Raw genomic sequence first — 17754 nt, 5'->3', positions numbered from 1 at the left:
TGGGAAGAAGTGATGGATGTGGATGCTGCTTTTTCTCTCCTACAGATAGGAGCTAACAATTACTGAACCACTCCTTTAAAATGCGTTTTAAAAACTGGGACAAGTTTGATCCCCAGAGTTTAAAAAAGACACTCCTGATCTTCTATGATACTGAATGGCCACAGTATTCTTTGGAAGATGGGGGACACTGACCAGTTGAAGGATCTGAACTATGATACTATTTTACAACTAGACCAGTTCTGTAGAAAATAAGGGAAATGGGTAGAAGTGCCATTTGTGGTGCTCTTTACCTCTCTGCAAGACATGCCAGACTTATGTCCTAAGGGTACAGATTTGCATGTGAAACCTTCAGCTCCCTCCCGTCCTCTTACTTTCGCCCTGTATCCAGGGCTCCCAACTGAACAGGCTGAGAATCAGGGCACCCTTCTAGGAGGGGTTACCTCAGTCTTGGTAGACTATTTAGAGGATATGTCTTGGGACAGCCACTGACTCCTGACTTGACAGCTCAAGTTGTGGGGGAAGCTACTACTTTTGGAGATGAATGGCTTGAAGGCAAGGGGAAAGAGGGAACACAAAATAGCCCTCCTCCCTACCGGGAGCCAAGTGGTTCCCATAACATAGCCACTTTGTCAGATGTATTCTTATAGGGCTCAAGTGAGCATGTGCTAAGACTCTATGCTAAGTGGGCTGACATATAACAGGGAAAGAAGGAAACTCCTGGTACATTCCTACATAGACTGTGGGAAGCTCTCTGAAAGGTTTCTGATGTTGATCGCAAAAGTGCACAGAAAGGAATAATCGTAAAAGATAAGATTCTCACTCAGTCAGCTCCAGATATCTGCCGTTAAGTTATGAAAAAACAGGTGTTCGGACCACATCAGTCTTTAAAAAACTGTTGTAGCTGGCTCAAATGGTGTATTATGGTAGAGAACATGAGGAGGAAAAGAGGAGGAAAAAAAGAACCAGGCAAAAGACTGAAGCCCCAACAATGGCTGTTAGATCTGGGCTCTGAAACAGGCTGAGAAAAATGCCCAGAAGAACCCAGGTAAAAGAGGATGGACTTATTATTACTGTGGAAAGGAGGGGCATCTCAAGCAGGACTGACCTCAGGCATCTAAGCCGCCCCCTGGCTCCATATTCGGTCTGCAAAGGACCATACTGAAGAGACTTCCCTCAGAGGTATAGGCCCCAGGGGTCGGACTCCCAAGGCAATCAGGATGAAGGTGCCCCAGGGGTCCCCACACAAGCTCCCATCCTAATTACACCTGAGGAACGCTAGGTGTTAATAACTGTGGAGGGCCAATCAGTAGATTTTCTTTTGGACCCTGGGGCAATTTTCTCTGTGCTCACTGAAGCCCCTGGTCTGCTTCCTCCCAATCCACCACTGTAATGGGACTTCAGGACAAGCCAAACGCTGTTATTTCAGTCATCCTTTAAGCTGCAACTGGGACTCTGTACTATTTTCTCATGAGTTTCTAATTGTGCCAGGGTCTCCCTCACTGCTTCTGGGGAGGGATATACTGAACAAGGTCCAGGCCTCTGTTGTCATGAATATGGAGCCTGCTCTTTCTCTCTCACTAATTGAACAAAATGTAAATCCTAGAGTATGGGCCGATGGAAAAACTATGGGTTGAGCACACAATGCTTTCCTGTCTTTATCAAACTCAATGACCCTCACATAATTTCACATCAAAAGCAGTATCCACTAAAGCCCAAGGTTAATGAATGGGTAAAATCTTACTGTACTGACTTCTCATGATATAAGTGGGATTTTAAACTCTATAAAGTTCAGAGCAACAATGCTCCACCTTTAAAGCTGCTGTAACTCAGGGGGTATCAAAAGCTTGAAAAATAGAATATCACTTACACTGTTCCTGGAGATCCCAATCTTCAGAAAAAAGTTGAAAAGGCTAATGACACTATTAAGAGGCATCTGCGTAAGCTAACTCAGGAAACACAAGACAGTTGGTTTAAAGTTTGACCCATAGCTTTAATGAGGGTTCAAACTGCCCCTAAGAAGAAGGGACTGTCTCTATAGCAGACTGTTTTTTGTGCACAGATACTGTCATAGATTCCAAAGCCTTAGAATTAAGTATACGACTCAGCTTTCAGCTTTTCAGCCTCCTCATCAGAAAAAGGCTTTGCACAGTGGGTTTCCCCACTTCAAGGAAACGACTTTCTTCAGCTCCGCGAATACCTTCACGGACAACTGTATGTGACGCCTCTTACTGATCTGATGACATCTAACAATCCTAGGATAGACTGATGTAACTATGGACATAATGTAACTTTAAATTTTGATTATGTGTTAACTTGGTTTAATGACTATTTTACCTTCACCTGTAACTCTATAATGGGGTTTATTTCTAACCGTCTGAAAGCTTTTAAGTTACACATGGTTGCCCAGGCTCCTACAAGCGCCACAGCCTTCTCCAACTATTACTTAGGGCCCCTGGATCAGAGACCCTCAATATGAGGGTTAGGAGAATATGTTGCCTCAACAGTTTAGGGACAATGTGCCTCAACAGCAGGAAGTAGTTATGGAACAAAAATGGTGCCCCTTTCCCTTGGCAACATAATTCTCCTAAAAGAAAAAGGGGGAATGAGAGAGCCTATTCCTAGGCAGGTTGATAAGAAGTCCGAGGACCCTGAGGAGAAGAAAGGGGTCTGGGGCTCTCGTAGTGGAGACAGGGGTCTGGGATTCTCAAGGAGGAAAGGACAAACGTCTTTTTTTCCCTCTACATTCCTTAGTCTTAGTCATGTAAAATGTTTTTTTCTTTAAGCCTGGAACTGATGATTACACAACAAACAGCTCAGCTTAAACTCTGTACTAAGGATTATATAGCAACAATGTATGCTGCCGGAGGACAGTTTCTCCTTCCTGAGAACCTTCTGGCTAATCCTGTTATAGTAAAATGTAAACTATGGGAGTGGGTCTAGTAAGATCTTTACAACCTTGAGACAGTCTTCTGATTTATTGTAATAAGCAATTTAAAAAGTATGTAACTCCCTTTTCTAAGACTATCGACGGGGCACTCTCCATTCCCCTTCTGATGTTTATGTCAGACACTTTCTCTGTCCCTTTTCATATTTTAATAAAACTCTGCTATACAAAAGCTCTTGAATGATCAAGCCTGGTCCCTGGTCCTGAAGCCAAATCTTCAGACATCATGAATCCAATATCTTTCACCATACCCTATCATAACAACAATAGAAAAGAGCCTTGTCAAATTCTTTCAAGCTCAACCCCGAGCCTCATAACTGATATAAGATAGGTAAGCAAAAAATAACTGCAAAGGGAAAAAATTAAAATAGTAAGATTGAGCTTCAGTTTTCAGACATAATATTCTAGCAAAATACATAGGTAGTTACAGAAACATTTTGTTTTAAAATCTCCTAGTCTTCTGAATGTATGGAATGAACAATATCATCCCTTAAAATCTTCCTTAAAATTTTATCTTCTTTTCAGGCTTTGAGTCTAAATTATGTCTTTTTATGAGGAGTAGTGGTAATGCTGAAAACTGACACCTTTTTTTAAAGCTATTTTTCCTCTTGAAAAGTTTTTTCACTATTTCTTAAAAGATATACTTACTTAAATAATAGTTAACTTTTAATAGTGAAAGCAAGATGTTCTTATGCCCCTCAAAGCAAAATGATAAACTTGGACATACCCGTAGAATTGTTTGAAATAGTTATTTTTAGTTTTAAATGAACAGTTTAAATGGCATTATAACTGGCACAATGCAATTCACTGTTTGAATATAAATCCTTTAACAATAAAAGCTTCTTTCCTGGGCTTATCCACTTGATTACTATTGCTATCATATGTAAGAGTTCTTACTGAAAATTTCTTCAGGGAAAACTCAAAGGACACCAGGTTTCTTCCGCATGAATAAGTAGGTATAAGAAAAGAGAGGCACATTTAAACAATGTAACATTTTCCAGTAATTTATACTTTACCAGTATATTATATTATTTTTAAGGTCATACATTAAGCTATAAAGATTGACAGTATGATAAATATCCTATTACTTCAGTTTCCTTGGAACAAATTCAGTCATTGAAAATAGGGATTCTTCAGATTACCATTTCATGGATTTGGTGATTTTTAAAGTGAATTTTTAGAATATATGAACTAAAATGGAAAGAAAAATATATTCTCCATTGTTGACAAAAAGATATTAAATATAATTTAAAACCCAAATCGAAAAATACACTCAATATTGAGAACCTTAGACATAAACTGTTTTAAAAGTTTTCAGAGTATTAAAAGATCTTCCATAGTATACTTTTCTGAAGACACACATAAGCAATCCACTTTAAGTCAATAATCTATATAGAGAAGTTTGGATTTTTTACTAGTACAGGCATCAAACCTGTCTGTATGTGAAATAAATCAAATGAAACCGGCAATAAAATATAATAATGAGTACACACACACACTGGGCTTCTCCAATGACTCAGAAAGTAAAAAATCCGCCTGCAATGTGGGAGACCTGGGTTCGATTCCTGGGTTGGGAAGATCCCCTGGAGAATGGCATGGCAACCCACTCCAGTATCTCCGCCTGGAGAATCCCCATGGACAGAGGAGCCTGGTGGACTACAGTCCATGAAGTCACAAAAAGTCAGACACGACTGAGCATAGCATAGTTAACATACACACTGAGAACAACAAATAATGAAATGGAGGAAACTATACCAAGTTTTTTAAATTGAAGTACAGTTGATTTACAAAATGGTATTATTTTCAGATGTGCAGCAAAATAATTCAGTTACATGTGTGTGTGTGTGTGTGTGTGTGTGTGTGTGTGTGTATTCTTTTTCATATTCTTTTCCATCATAGGTTACTACAGTACATTGAGTATAGTTCCCTGTGCTCCATGGTAGGTCCTTGTTGTCTATCTGCTATATGTAGAGTAGTACGTATCTGCTAATCCCAAACTCCTAATTTATCCCTTCCTCCCTCCCTCCCCTTACCCTTTGCCAACCATAAATTTGGAAAGCATACTAAATTGGTATTTGTTACCTTGTTCATAATTCACTGCCTTAGTAAATAAGAGACCCAGCAGTTACACAACCATACAGAACTCGATTTAAACTGAGGGTCTACCAGTTACCAATTTTAAGCCCTTAGACAGTTATTTAATTTCTAAAGGAATATAGTGTCCTAGTTACAAGCTCAGGCTTGAAATTGATAGACTGTCTGGACTCACACCCACCATTCATTACCCTGTGATTGGGAGGGAAGCAATTTCGCCTCACCATGCTTCAGTTTCCTCACCTGCAGAAACGGGCATCCAGACCGCATAGGACTGTTTAAGTTAATACAAATAAAACTCCTTTAACAGTGCCTAGCACATTATAAGCACCTAATAAATATCACATGCTTTTATTATTAAAGCGGTTTTCACACTGAAAGAATAGAAATAATTACCTCAAAAGGTTACAGTAAATGAGAAATGCACAAAGAACACGGCTCAAATACATAAAATATACACCAAGTACTCAATAGGCAGTGGTTATTACTATCATTAGAAAGTACAAATGCTATGGTGAGGTTAATGGCTAGGAGGATAACAACACCACTTGTCATTCTGGAGCCCATCCACCTAAGCAGTTCATCCTCCAGTTCTTCTTTTTCACCTTCCCAAACAGCTAGTATGGATACCATGTTCTATAAATTCTTCATCCTAAAAAGCTATCTCATTTTCTCTATCCTTGCTCCCACTGTCTTATAAAATCCCTTATGCATGCTCCCCAACACCAATTCCACCATCACCTATCAGTTGCCCTGACTCCAATATTGCCCCATTTCAACTCATTCTTCACAATCCAAGCTGAGATTGGTGCTGTTTTTCTTAAAAAAAAAAAAAAATGAAAAACAGAAATTCAATCATGTCATTAACCACTACAGCATCTGCAATCATCCCCTAGCCTTCACAGTAACTTTCAAATTTCTAATGGTGGATGCAATGTCTTTCAGGATTTGGCCCCTGTCTACTTCCTCCACTTCATCGTCTCCCATTCATCTACTCTGCGATCTAAGCTAACATCTACAACTCTGACCTACCCATGCTTACCGCAACATATCATGCTCTATCATCTCTGTGCTTTCCTATAAGCCCAGAGCGTTTCTTTCTCTCCTTCATTACTCCTATCTGATCACTTAATGCTTTTCCTCTGCAACTCAACTTCCATGCTATTTCATACATTCCCTGATATCCTGTCCCATCTCACCTCACTTTTTTCCCCTCCTAGCCTGAATGAACTTTATGATTAATAGGGTAAAGGTGTTAACGCTTAAAAGCCACAAAGCTTACTCTTCAGTTCGAACTGAAGGTCTAACAAAAATATTTCATTCCTAACACCCTTTGGTTAAGAATTTAAAACTGAAAATGAAAAGTGAAAGGAAAAAGCTCTAGTTTAAAAAGTTGAAAATACCATTTAAATGTAAATGTTCATCCCCTGGTAATTCAGTCATTTTCTAAAGTGAAAGGGTTTTTTTTTTCCTCTAGATTTTAAAACAAACCACAGATACAAAATTAAATTTAAAAGAGCATTTTACTTCAAATGTGGAGCAGATATACATTGTTCTCCCTATATTACCTGTATTTATTAATGCACTTTTTTTTTAAACAAATGTATTTTACCTATTTGGTTTCAGTCTGTAATTACCAAAGCCTTTCAATAAAACAGGAATAAATGACTCCCCCATGTGGAGATCAGCTTACATAGACTTTTTTCTTACTAACAAGCTTGGCAAGTCATTTAAGATTCAATATGCTTACAAATTCTGAAGCTGACTCCAAATGTGGCAATTATAACTTTACATCTATAAAGATAAATAAGTAAAAGGCTGACCCTAGAATAACAAAATTTCATGACAGAAATATACGTTAAAAAATAACATGTCTAAAGAAGACAATTTGAAAATTTTATTTGTAAACTGAATTCTAAATCAAGTGATCAATTTAAGCTCTCTCTAAAGATTTTTAATTTAAAAAATCAGCTTGCTTATTGCTTACTGGTAATATTAGAAAATGAAAAGGCTCAATTTATTGTGGCAATTGTTTATATTAGAAAAACAAAAGCTGAGAACATATTAGTGATTGAGATCCTCTGTTACCGAAGCTCATCATGAGAAAGTAACACTGACATATATACACCACCACGTGTGAAATAGACAGCTAGTGGGAAGCTCCTATACAACACAGGGGAGCCCAGCCTGGCATTCTGTGATGACCTACAGGGGTGGGCAGGGTGACAGGAAGGCTCAAGAGTAAGGGGATAAACATATAGTTATGACCGACTCACCCTGTTGTATGGCAGAAACCAATACAACATTGTAAACCAATTATTTTCCAATTAAAAACAAAAAGCAGTTAGTCTGTCATTAACAAAACAATGTCAATAGTACAGTGTTAAACTTAGAAACAAAACTTCCAAGCTTTTTAATGTTATAGGACTATTCCAGCCTCAGGCTAGACCATGATCAAGAGTATAACCTTAACGTAAATGTATTTGTATTTGTTATTATTTATTAAAAATATTCCTTCATTCTAGATTTCAACAGAAAGATACAAAGGCAAAAGAATTAATAAAAAATATTTTAAAAATCTAAACAAAAATCACATCAGAGTGGGAGGGACGCTGTTAGGAGATACAAGTGTAAATATAGCTATTTACCACACAATTGCTAATGAGCCTTTATACTTCCTCATATAAAATGTATCTGAGAGGAATGACAGATCCACCTACCAGATAGTGTATTCACAGACAGGAGTAACGTATGAGGGTCTCCGATGAAAAGCAATCTCTTGGTTATAATGAAGATTCTATTCTATGACTTTATTACCCCTAACTGAGAGGAAGTATCCAGTGTAAAATAAAATAATAAATGCACTATGAGTGTGTGCGTGCTGAGTCGCTTCAGTCATGTCTGACTCTTTGCAACCCAAAGGACTGTAGTCCACCAGGCTCCTCCGTCCATGGGATTTTTCCAGGCAAGAACACTGGAGTGGGTGGCCATGCCCTCCTCCAGGGGATCTCCCCAACCCAGGGATCAAACCTACATCTCTCATTTCTCCTGCATTGGCAAGTGGGTTCTTTAGCACTAGTGCCACTTGGGAAGTATTATGAGACAGACAATCTAATAATTAAATTTTTAAAAATATTTCCATGCACTGACAAATTCATCAATCTAATTTTGCTATTTTAATAGCATTTTAATCTTCTAGAGCTAAACATATTCATTATATTAAAAATATATTAAAAGATCTTCCTCAATGTGATTAATTTTGCTAACAGGATGAAGAACATTAGACTTGAAACTAGGGGACCTGGGTTTTGGCTCCAGCTTTACCATTAACTCTTCAGATTTCAGTGTCTTCATGTGTAAAATGACAGGGTAGACCAAAATTAGTAAGTATAAATGTGTAAAAACTCAGCTCCTGATTTTATTTTCCAAAACTAAATTTCATGTATTTTTTAAAACACATATAGTATCTAAGTTTCAAAAAGTAAAATTATATAGCTTAACTTAGGTCTTCACTCCTATAGATAAATGAAACTCATGAACCTATTTTTATAGAAAACTATTCAATAACAACTAATGTTTGGGTTGTGTTTTTCAGTTTACAAAATGCTGGTACCAATTCTGCATGGAAGGTGTTATTATTCCATTTATACAGAATAGAAAACTGAGGCTCAAAGAGGTTAAAATATGGCTAAGTCTTTTGGCCTTTAAAAAAACAAATTATATTAAATCTTTAGTCTACAAAACAATTCAATGATTATTATTTTTATAGTTAGCTGATCCTGAAGCAGTCTTGGAACTAAAATCCAATGAAAGAAAAGGAAAAAGGTTTTAGTTCTGGTTTACCATAACTTGCTACTGGTAAATGACTGAATTGGAATTCCAAAATCAGATTTTCTGACTCTCAATTTTCTAATTTATCAAAACATAAGACATATTGGAAAAAAAAAGTGAAAGTGAAAGTCACTTAGGTGTGTCTGACTCTTTGTGATCCCATGGACTATACAGTCCACGGAATTCTCCAGGCCAGAGGATTGGAGTAGGCAGCCTTTCCATTCTCCAGGGGATCTGCTCAACCCAGAGACTGAACCCCCGTTTCCCACATTGCAGGCGGATTCTTTACCAGTTGAGCCACAAGAGAAGCCCATATTATATATTAAAGTAATATAGCTTTTAACAGTGTATTTTAAAACATGCACCAAGTTTTTAAATATATATATACAAACAGGAGATATAATAATAAATAAAAATAATTAAGTTATAAAGTTAAAAAAAAATCAAATTCAGAGGTCTAACAGAATATACTGGATCCCAAAAGTGTGTACAAAATTTAAACACTGGAGTTTTTTCACTGCGTTAGAACTCAGTATTTTACAGTGATTTAGTGCAAATACGATATTGATTTGAGTTTATATTTCTAATTGCATGTTTCGATATGCACATGCCCAACTTATACAGTCAACTGAACTGTGCTCTAGGCTGCTTAAGAAATTGCCTCAGAATATCTAACACAGCACAGAAATGGTCCTTTAAAATTTGAAGTTTATTTGATGGTTTAGTCAACTTAAATATTTTATCTGCTATAAATGTTACAAAACTCTAATAGTAAAAGTTTTTCTAGTTAGTGCCAAGACTTTAGAGCAATTAGCAAAATATCAGGGCTAAGTTACAAACGATGGCTAAGGTAAAAATCTGAATACTTACTTTGTTATTTTGTGTTACAAGAATACTTCCACCCCCGGGTTTCAAGGGCACCTCTTCCATTGCTCCAAACACATCAGTCTCAACAGAAAAAGTTAATTCTAGACCCAAATCACTAATATCATTATCTAAAATCCATTGCAAGTTTTTGGCATATTCTGGATCAATGGATGCCACATCTTGGTAATTCACAGGAATACCTAAAAATGCAAACATACAGCAGTTACATTCTAAATGTTTCTGCCTCCCTTGTCTGTTTAATGGTGAGACACTGCCCTCTACAGATCCTCTGTAAAACTGCAGAATATTATAATCCAATTCACAGCAAGATTGAAATGAACGCTAATTCCTAAATTTGGAAGTCTGTATGTTACTGCCACATTTCTACAATGTAGCCTTTCTTTGAAAGAGCTCTTTAGGAAATTATTGTAAACTTTTAGAAGTGCCAATTCTCTTACATATATTCATATTAAAATGTATTTTTAGCATAAACATATACACACTAAAATGGGGAAAAAAATTTATCAAAAATGTAGATTATTTTCCACCCCCCAGGCCCACAATGCCTTACATATGCAGACAGCAAAACAGCAGAGGTAGAGCAAAATAACATCAAATAAACCTTCAATCAAAATAAAAATTATTTCACCCAACTGCCACGACTTACTTAGCTTTCCCTAAAGACTATTAAAAAAACACTCTTTAAAAAAATTAATAAAAAATAAAAATAAAAAAATACTCTATATGTCTATGGAAATAACAATAGAGCCATACCAAGAATGTGCTTATAGAATGATCTCGTGAAGTAAATGTTCACCAGTTGCCTGTGGTTCAGAGCTAATCCCAAGATCTGTCCAGCAAACCGGAAATAGTTCAAGTGATCAGGATTTACAGAGGAGTTGCTATTGGGTTGAAAAGTTGTCCCTATTAAAATCAAGATAAAATAATTTATTTTTAAGATTATGTATAAGAGAGGTCATCTCAAGGCAGGTAAATTATTAGTTCACAGACAACTTCAGCAAAGCTAAGGTTACATTGTGCATACAATTCCATAAGAACGTTCTGTGTGGAATATTTAACAGTGGAATTGGAAATACTAAAGATAATCATTAATTTTCATAAACTTATCAAAGTAAGCCTGTGCAGAGAGAAAATTTGAGAATACTTTTCACTGAAGGTAGCTGGAAGATGTGTCAGAGAGATCCTAGAAACACGTAAACAAACACACGTGCACATGTGTTCACATTTTCCCAAGCAGTGTGGAAATAGCTATTTAGGCTGTGAATTAGGGCAGACATTGTCTCATTCATCTATACATGCCCAGTGTAGCAGGTATTCACCTCATTTTGTTCCTCAAAGAATAAAGCACTGCAAGAGAATAACTAAAATTTCTAAATGCACAACTGTTTTCATCATAACAAATAAACAAGTTTGAATAGGTACCACTGAGGTATAAAAGTTAAAACAGTATCAGTAATAGTTACTACTGCCAAACTCTAGCGCAATTTCATTTATGTGGGGGAAAAAAAAAAAAAGCCTGGAAACAGATAGTGATGAATATACTTAAGGCCAGTGAAGTATACACTTCTAAACGGTTAAAATGGTAGATTTTGTTATGTATATTTTACCACAATGAAACGGTCTCCAAAAAAAAAAAAATCCAGTGCAATGGAAAAACCTAAACAGCAAGATCTCAATCCTCTTTTCTTATTTTTTCATGTGATCACTACCTCAAATTACAAATCCTCTCATTCACTCAAGAAATATTTATTAAGATCATGCTATTTACTTCTCTTCTAGGCACTTGGGCAAAAAGAAAGAAAAACTGATAAATCTAATGAAATAACATCAAAAATAAATAAAGGAAAAGCAAAGTATTGGAAAGTAAAATGTTTAGCTATTGAGCATAGATTCTTGTTTGATGGCCAAATTTATTAAATACCCATCGGTGAGCATCACCTCTAACCCCTGCACAGCTCTGGGAATTAGACATGAAAGTGACCAGGCAAGGGCAGCCTCTGTCTCACTTGCTGGATGACGTGACAGATACACAAGTGAAACTTTACTCAACAGGAGCATACATACTCTAACTCTTTGTGCTTCGCTGGTCTTTATCAGTGCTGGCACTGGACTAAATTACCATGACCAGGAAGTTTACTTAAATGTAAGGTACACATACGGATGCTTACAGCTGAATGACTTAAAAGGGCCACTGTTAAGCATCTTTTGAGAATCATTCCCAGTCACAATGTCTGGGTATTAAAAGTCAAAGCAAAGTTTTGTGAGATGAAGAAAGACTTCAAAGATAAACAAATATAATTTCAAAAATAACAATATTCTGAGAATAATCACAATTCTACCTATTTCCCCTCATAAGTCTGTACATAACTTCTTTAAGTACTTACTTGGAAATCTGAATTATCAAAAAGAACAGATACAGAAAAATCAAAAGAACAAAAAGGAAATAAACAAGGGGAAAAGTCTTCAGGAAATGTGTAAGTTTTTAACTTAAAAATGCATTAAGATAGAATATAAACTTTTATAAAGTTTTATAATGTCATGCTTTAAGTTCAAATCCGTAAAACTGTGACATTTCATCATCCCAGAAAAAACCTATTCAAAAAGAAAATATCATCTTCACAGAATAGTAATAATAGACCCTAATATTTATTTCTGACTTCTATGTGCCAGGCATTGGACTAAGCATTTTTACACATCAGCTGATTTCCCACTACATTACAAACCATGGGCAATCATCATTTTCAAATAAGGGAACTGAGCTCCAGAAGTATTACATTTACAAGCCCAAGATCATAGCAAAAAGGACAGCAGAAGGACTGACATTCAGTAGAACACACCAAAGACACTGCTCTATAGTAAGCATTTTAATCAGAAAGCACATTTTAAAGAAATTACTGTATATATTAGGTCTACCCAAGCATCTCCCATATTTGGGAATCCTAAATGTAACTTTCTAGAACAAGAAAATGTTTCATCTACTTTTTAATTTATTAATAATATAACCCCAAAGAGAAAACCTATATGGCTTACGAAAAGGATGAGTCACAAACTTCACGGTCTATGTGCTTCAACATATTATCTGCTATAAATCTACAGAGTAAGTGGTGGTGGTGGTTTAATATCTAAGTTGTGTCTAACTCTTGCAACCCCATGGACTGTAGCCTGCCAGGCTCCTCTGTCCCTGAAAGTTCCCAGGCAAGAATACTGGAGTAGGGTGCCATTCCTTCTCAGGGGATCTTCCTAACCCAGGGATCAAACTCAGATCTTCTGCACTGCAGGCTGTCTTCTGCATTACAGGCGGATTCTTTACCAACTGAGCCAGCAGGTGTAATCTAATGAGTAAGTACATCTGGTGTGATTTCTAACGATTTCACACCAAATATATTTCTCAGATATGAAACTAAAGAGACAGTTTAGAATAAGGGACAATAAAGAAAAGATATAAATCTAACATACAATGTCTTAATGCTAAATCTTGCTTCAAAGATTAGGCCTAAGTAGCTAAATCAGGGCTTTATCAAACTTGTCATAAAAATCACAAAGATGCCAATTTATCTCAGAGAAAATAATCAAAAGGTTACAGAATTAAAGCAGCAAGTCCCATATTTCTAGATAATTTCAAATACACCAAGTGTGTTTGAGGAGCCCATCAAACAGGTGAATTCCTGCAGTTGCCTAGAATCATGAAGCCCAGTCCCACTTGCTTCTCTTAGAGTCATCCTTCTTATTCAGTGGAGATTTCTGCTGGCTTGGTTGAATGCAATCAGAAACTACAATTAATGAGTCACTCTTTTCTTACAGAAGAATTTAAACACTGAGAGAGAAAAAAATTTCAGAAAATAAAAGCAACTGTACAAAGCATTTAAAAACTAAAATCCCATCTTCACCTGGATGTAAGTCTTCTTAAGTTAAAAAACTCTCAAGTATATATCTTGTACACATGAGGTGGTAACCACTTCCATTTAGTCTACAATGTATGTGTATTAGTCGCTTAGTTGTGTCTGACTCTTAGGAATCCATGGATAGAGTTCAGCAGTCTCCTCTGTCCATGAAATCCTTCAGGCAAGAATACTGGCGTGGGTTGCCATTCCCTTCTCCAGGGGATCTTCCCCACCCAGGAATCGAACCCGGGTCTCCCACAATGCAGGCAGATCTCTACACTGTCTGAGCCACCAGGGAAGTCCTTTAGCCTACAACATCAAATAGTTAGTCTGTAGGCAGCAAACAACATTTCAATAAGGAAGAGTTTTTTATCTGTATTACATGGCTAAATAAAAGCTTTTTAGTTACCACATTAATCTTTTAAAAGGACTGAAAACAAAGTTACTATAGTAATGTAAACATACTATAAGTTAACATTTAATACCATGACTCCTAGACTTTGTTTTTAATGATCAAAAAACTTCCAAGATTTGGAAACTCATATAGGGTTAGCAAATTTTAATTTTTCCAAACAAGCACTTGTATTTTTTTAAAAGTTCACCTACTAGCATCATTTTATAAAAGGCAATTTTAATTCAAGAAAAGTAGACTAAAGGACAAGCCTTAAATTGAATAAATTTAGTTTTATTTTACAAATAACTGATGAAAACTTCCTTGAGGCTAGCAACAGTACTTGAGATAAGCACTTGAGAACCAACTGCTTATAGAGGAAAGAATGCTATGCTGAGTCGGGTTCTACTCATGATCCTACCACTTGTGAATGGCTATTATAGACAAAAATTCTGAATTTCAATTTCCTCATCTATGAAAAAGGCACAGTCACCCTAGCTCACAAGGCTACTGTAGAAATCAAAGGATTAAAGGCACTGAAGTAGTGTAGTCTGAAAACGTGACAAGTCACAGAAAAAGTTATCTCGACTGTGCAACTTACCATCAGCTGACTGGGTAAACAATGCATAATCAGGATTGACTATCTCATTAGACAGAATATCAAACCACTCACGGACAACACCTTGACCCTGAGTTCAAGAAAATAAGATCAAGTATCAATAGAAATAAAGTGGTGAAATTTTTTCTAAATTATAATAACATTAAATTTCTTCCATTATCAATTAAATATTAAACTTTATGCAAGGGCTTTTCAATCTTTTATAGACAGTGATCTTAACAACACTTATTTGTACACTCACCATGCCTTCTTCTCCATGAAACCGTACGGCAATTCCCTGCTTTAGCTTTGCACAATTTGCTTTTGACACAACTTCACAGCTACTCCTAAAAATAGAATCTAAATATGTAGCAGTGGTTAATTTTACATACTAAAATTTACAAAAACTAGTACTTTGTGCCTTATACACATTTATTTCTAAACATACCTCTATGAACCAGCAGGATATCATTTTCATTCACTGGCCTGTGCACCATGTCTGAATCTGGCTGTCCTGAATGCAAATGTTCATAGAACCATTCACAGCGATCTTTAAATGGCTACCCCAACAAATAACAGTGAAATATGTTAGCAGGATTTCAGTCACTTAACTATCAGATTCACTTAACTAGCATTCTAAATGTCCTTTCTACAAATAATCATTCTTATACATTTACAATTAGTTGTAAATAATGTTCTGACATTTCATCTACTATTCACAAAAAGGCCTAAGTTGAAATACTTTGACTACCTAGATAGTGTATTTCTTTTAATTCCCTGCATTATCTACAGAAAAGACTTGATAAAAGAATTTAATATCAGACATACAATTGAATACACACTCAATTTCTTTTAAACCCCAAAAGGTTTGTAAGAATGAATTTCCATATCCAGAAAAATTATGTTGCATACTCCATTTAATTTTCCATGAAAACAATCTTTACACCTAATTCTAACTTCTATCCTTCGAACACATGCAGCAACTAAAATGGAATTTGTTAAACTTTTTCCTTTCCTTCCTCCACCCTAAAAACTGAAAAATAAGATCTTATGAACAGTTAAGATAGTCTCTACCTTTCATTCATGTGCCAGATATGCAAACTGTAAGTGATTTGTAATTTTATTAATCAGAAAGTATTACTGAGTACCTAGTATGTGCAGATACTCCAGATAACATAAGAGCTGTAAAAATTTCACTGCTAGAAACTGTTCAGTATAAAGAGATAAGACTAACACTGAAACAATTCAGCACATATAATGATACCAAGTTCTAAACAGTAACGTACAGATCACAGTGTACTAAAAATCCCGAGACTGTGCAGATGAGTGGGGAACAACGGCTTCATGAGACCCTGGTCTGAAGCAGGACTTACAGGTGGGGAGGATCTGTTCAAGCAGGGGGAGAGAAAGCACAGCAGGCTAAGGGAGACAAGAAAAAGGCACAAAGAAACATGTCCCCTGGAAGATGCAGTGAGGGTGCCAGCATAGCCCTATATACATTGAAGGAAGGAAGTTTTTTGTAAGCAAATCAAGGACATAATTATGGATCCTTAGAATCAAGACACAATGGCCACTGAAGGTACCTAATTGAGTGATATGGTCCTGGTCATAGTAGGAAAGAACAATAAAGAAAATCTGAAAGACATTACTCCTTTAAGAGAAGGTCTCTAAGGACAGAACTTGACATCAGAAATAGCTCAGAGGGGAAACTGCCTCTGAGCTGCCCCCACTATCTATCTCAATTCCTACAAGGTACTGGTGAACATAACAAATGAGATCTTATAAATTCTGAATTTAAGGTAAATAGGGATATAACTACTAAGAGCTTGGAAATAAATACTAGAATGCTCTGCAGGTGAGACACTGGAAAGAGTCATGAATGAAGATAATACAGGAGACAAGGTAATATCTCCTGTTCAAGAGATTAAAGATATAGGGACATACACCAAGAATGGAGAAGTTTATGATCACAGGTCAAAACTGAGAATTTGCTTATTACCAAATGATACACACAGCTAGAAAAGTCAAAGGAGAATCAGGGTGCTGCACTACCACAAAAGCCAAGTTTCAAGAGACAAATATGATCAATATTCAACACCACAAAGAGGGTCTCTCTCATGCAGTTTTTAGGACACCAGTAAATTTCTTTATCTGAGCAAAATATTATTTTGCTTCAAAAGACTTAAACACCACTTTTAACCAATTCTTAATAAAATATTTTTATGAGAATAACTTGTGCAAGATTAATTTTTGCCTTTTAATATCTGTTCTTCCAATAAGAAAAATGTTCCCTTTCCAAAATTAAATGTATAATTTTATCCATACTTCTAGAAGTTTTCCACATTTTGAATAAAATGTTGCTATTGTTATATTCATTACTGGGTATATTTCATTTTTAGTACACAGACTAGAATGTTAAGTGCTTGATATTTTAATGCTGATTATTCCTAAAATCTAGGTAAAAGAGAAGAAAACATTACACAGAAGTAATTTAAATACGGGCTTTGAATTTTGATAAACAATGTTTTGAAATCCTAGATCTATCACTACCAGGTTTGTGACCTGAGGGAAATTACAAATCCTCTCAGAACTTCCTACATGTAATCCTCTCAGTCTTCCTACCTGTAAAGTGGGGAAAAATCACACCTACTTGGAATTCTAATTCTGAGGATTAAATGAAGACAGTAATTACTATAATCACAAATTAACTAATGTTTATTAAAGCACCTATAAGCCAGGTACTATTTTAAGCACTTAACATGCATTTTCACATATAACCCTTACAACACTCTGAGAAAAAGGGACTCATTATTATTATCCCCGTTTCACAGAAGGGAAAAGTGCAGCACCAAGAGGTTAGGTAATTTGTGCAAATACTCAACTCCCAGAATCCGAACTTTGGCCACCTGATGCGAAAAACTGACTCTAATCATTAGAAAAGACCCTGTTGCTGGGAAAGATTGAAGGTAGGAGGAGAAAGCGACAACAGAGGATGAGATGGTTGGATGGCACCACCGACTCAATGGATATGAGTTTGAGCAGGCTCTGGGAGTTGGTGACAGACAGGGAAGCCTGGTGTGCTGCAGACCATGGGGTCGCAAAGAGTTGGACACGACTGAGCGACTGA

General features: G+C 36.3%; 1 protein-coding gene across 3 annotated transcripts in view; it reads right to left on the bottom strand.

The window, feature by feature from the left end:
- The window catches only part of HACE1 (HECT domain and ankyrin repeat containing E3 ubiquitin protein ligase 1), a 115980-nt gene that overhangs the window by 24155 nt on the left and 74071 nt on the right, over positions 1–17754 (bottom strand). For all 3 annotated transcript variants that reach the window (XM_065911530.1, XM_065911533.1, XM_065911531.1), the window contains 5 exons: positions 15076–15187; positions 14890–14987; positions 14631–14718; positions 10511–10660; positions 9740–9936 (listed from right to left, as the gene is read on the bottom strand). In XM_065911530.1, the coding sequence (XP_065767602.1) occupies positions 9740–9936; positions 10511–10660; positions 14631–14718; positions 14890–14987; positions 15076–15187 (645 nt within the window). The remainder of the gene's footprint in view (positions 1–9739; positions 9937–10510; positions 10661–14630; positions 14719–14889; positions 14988–15075; positions 15188–17754) is intronic.

The sequence above is a fragment of the Muntiacus reevesi genome, chromosome 19 (genome assembly GCF_963930625.1).
Source record: "Muntiacus reevesi chromosome 19, mMunRee1.1, whole genome shotgun sequence".
NCBI classification, from domain to species: domain Eukaryota; kingdom Metazoa; phylum Chordata; class Mammalia; order Artiodactyla; family Cervidae; genus Muntiacus; species Muntiacus reevesi.
This window is presented reverse-complemented; position numbering and strand designations above follow the sequence as displayed.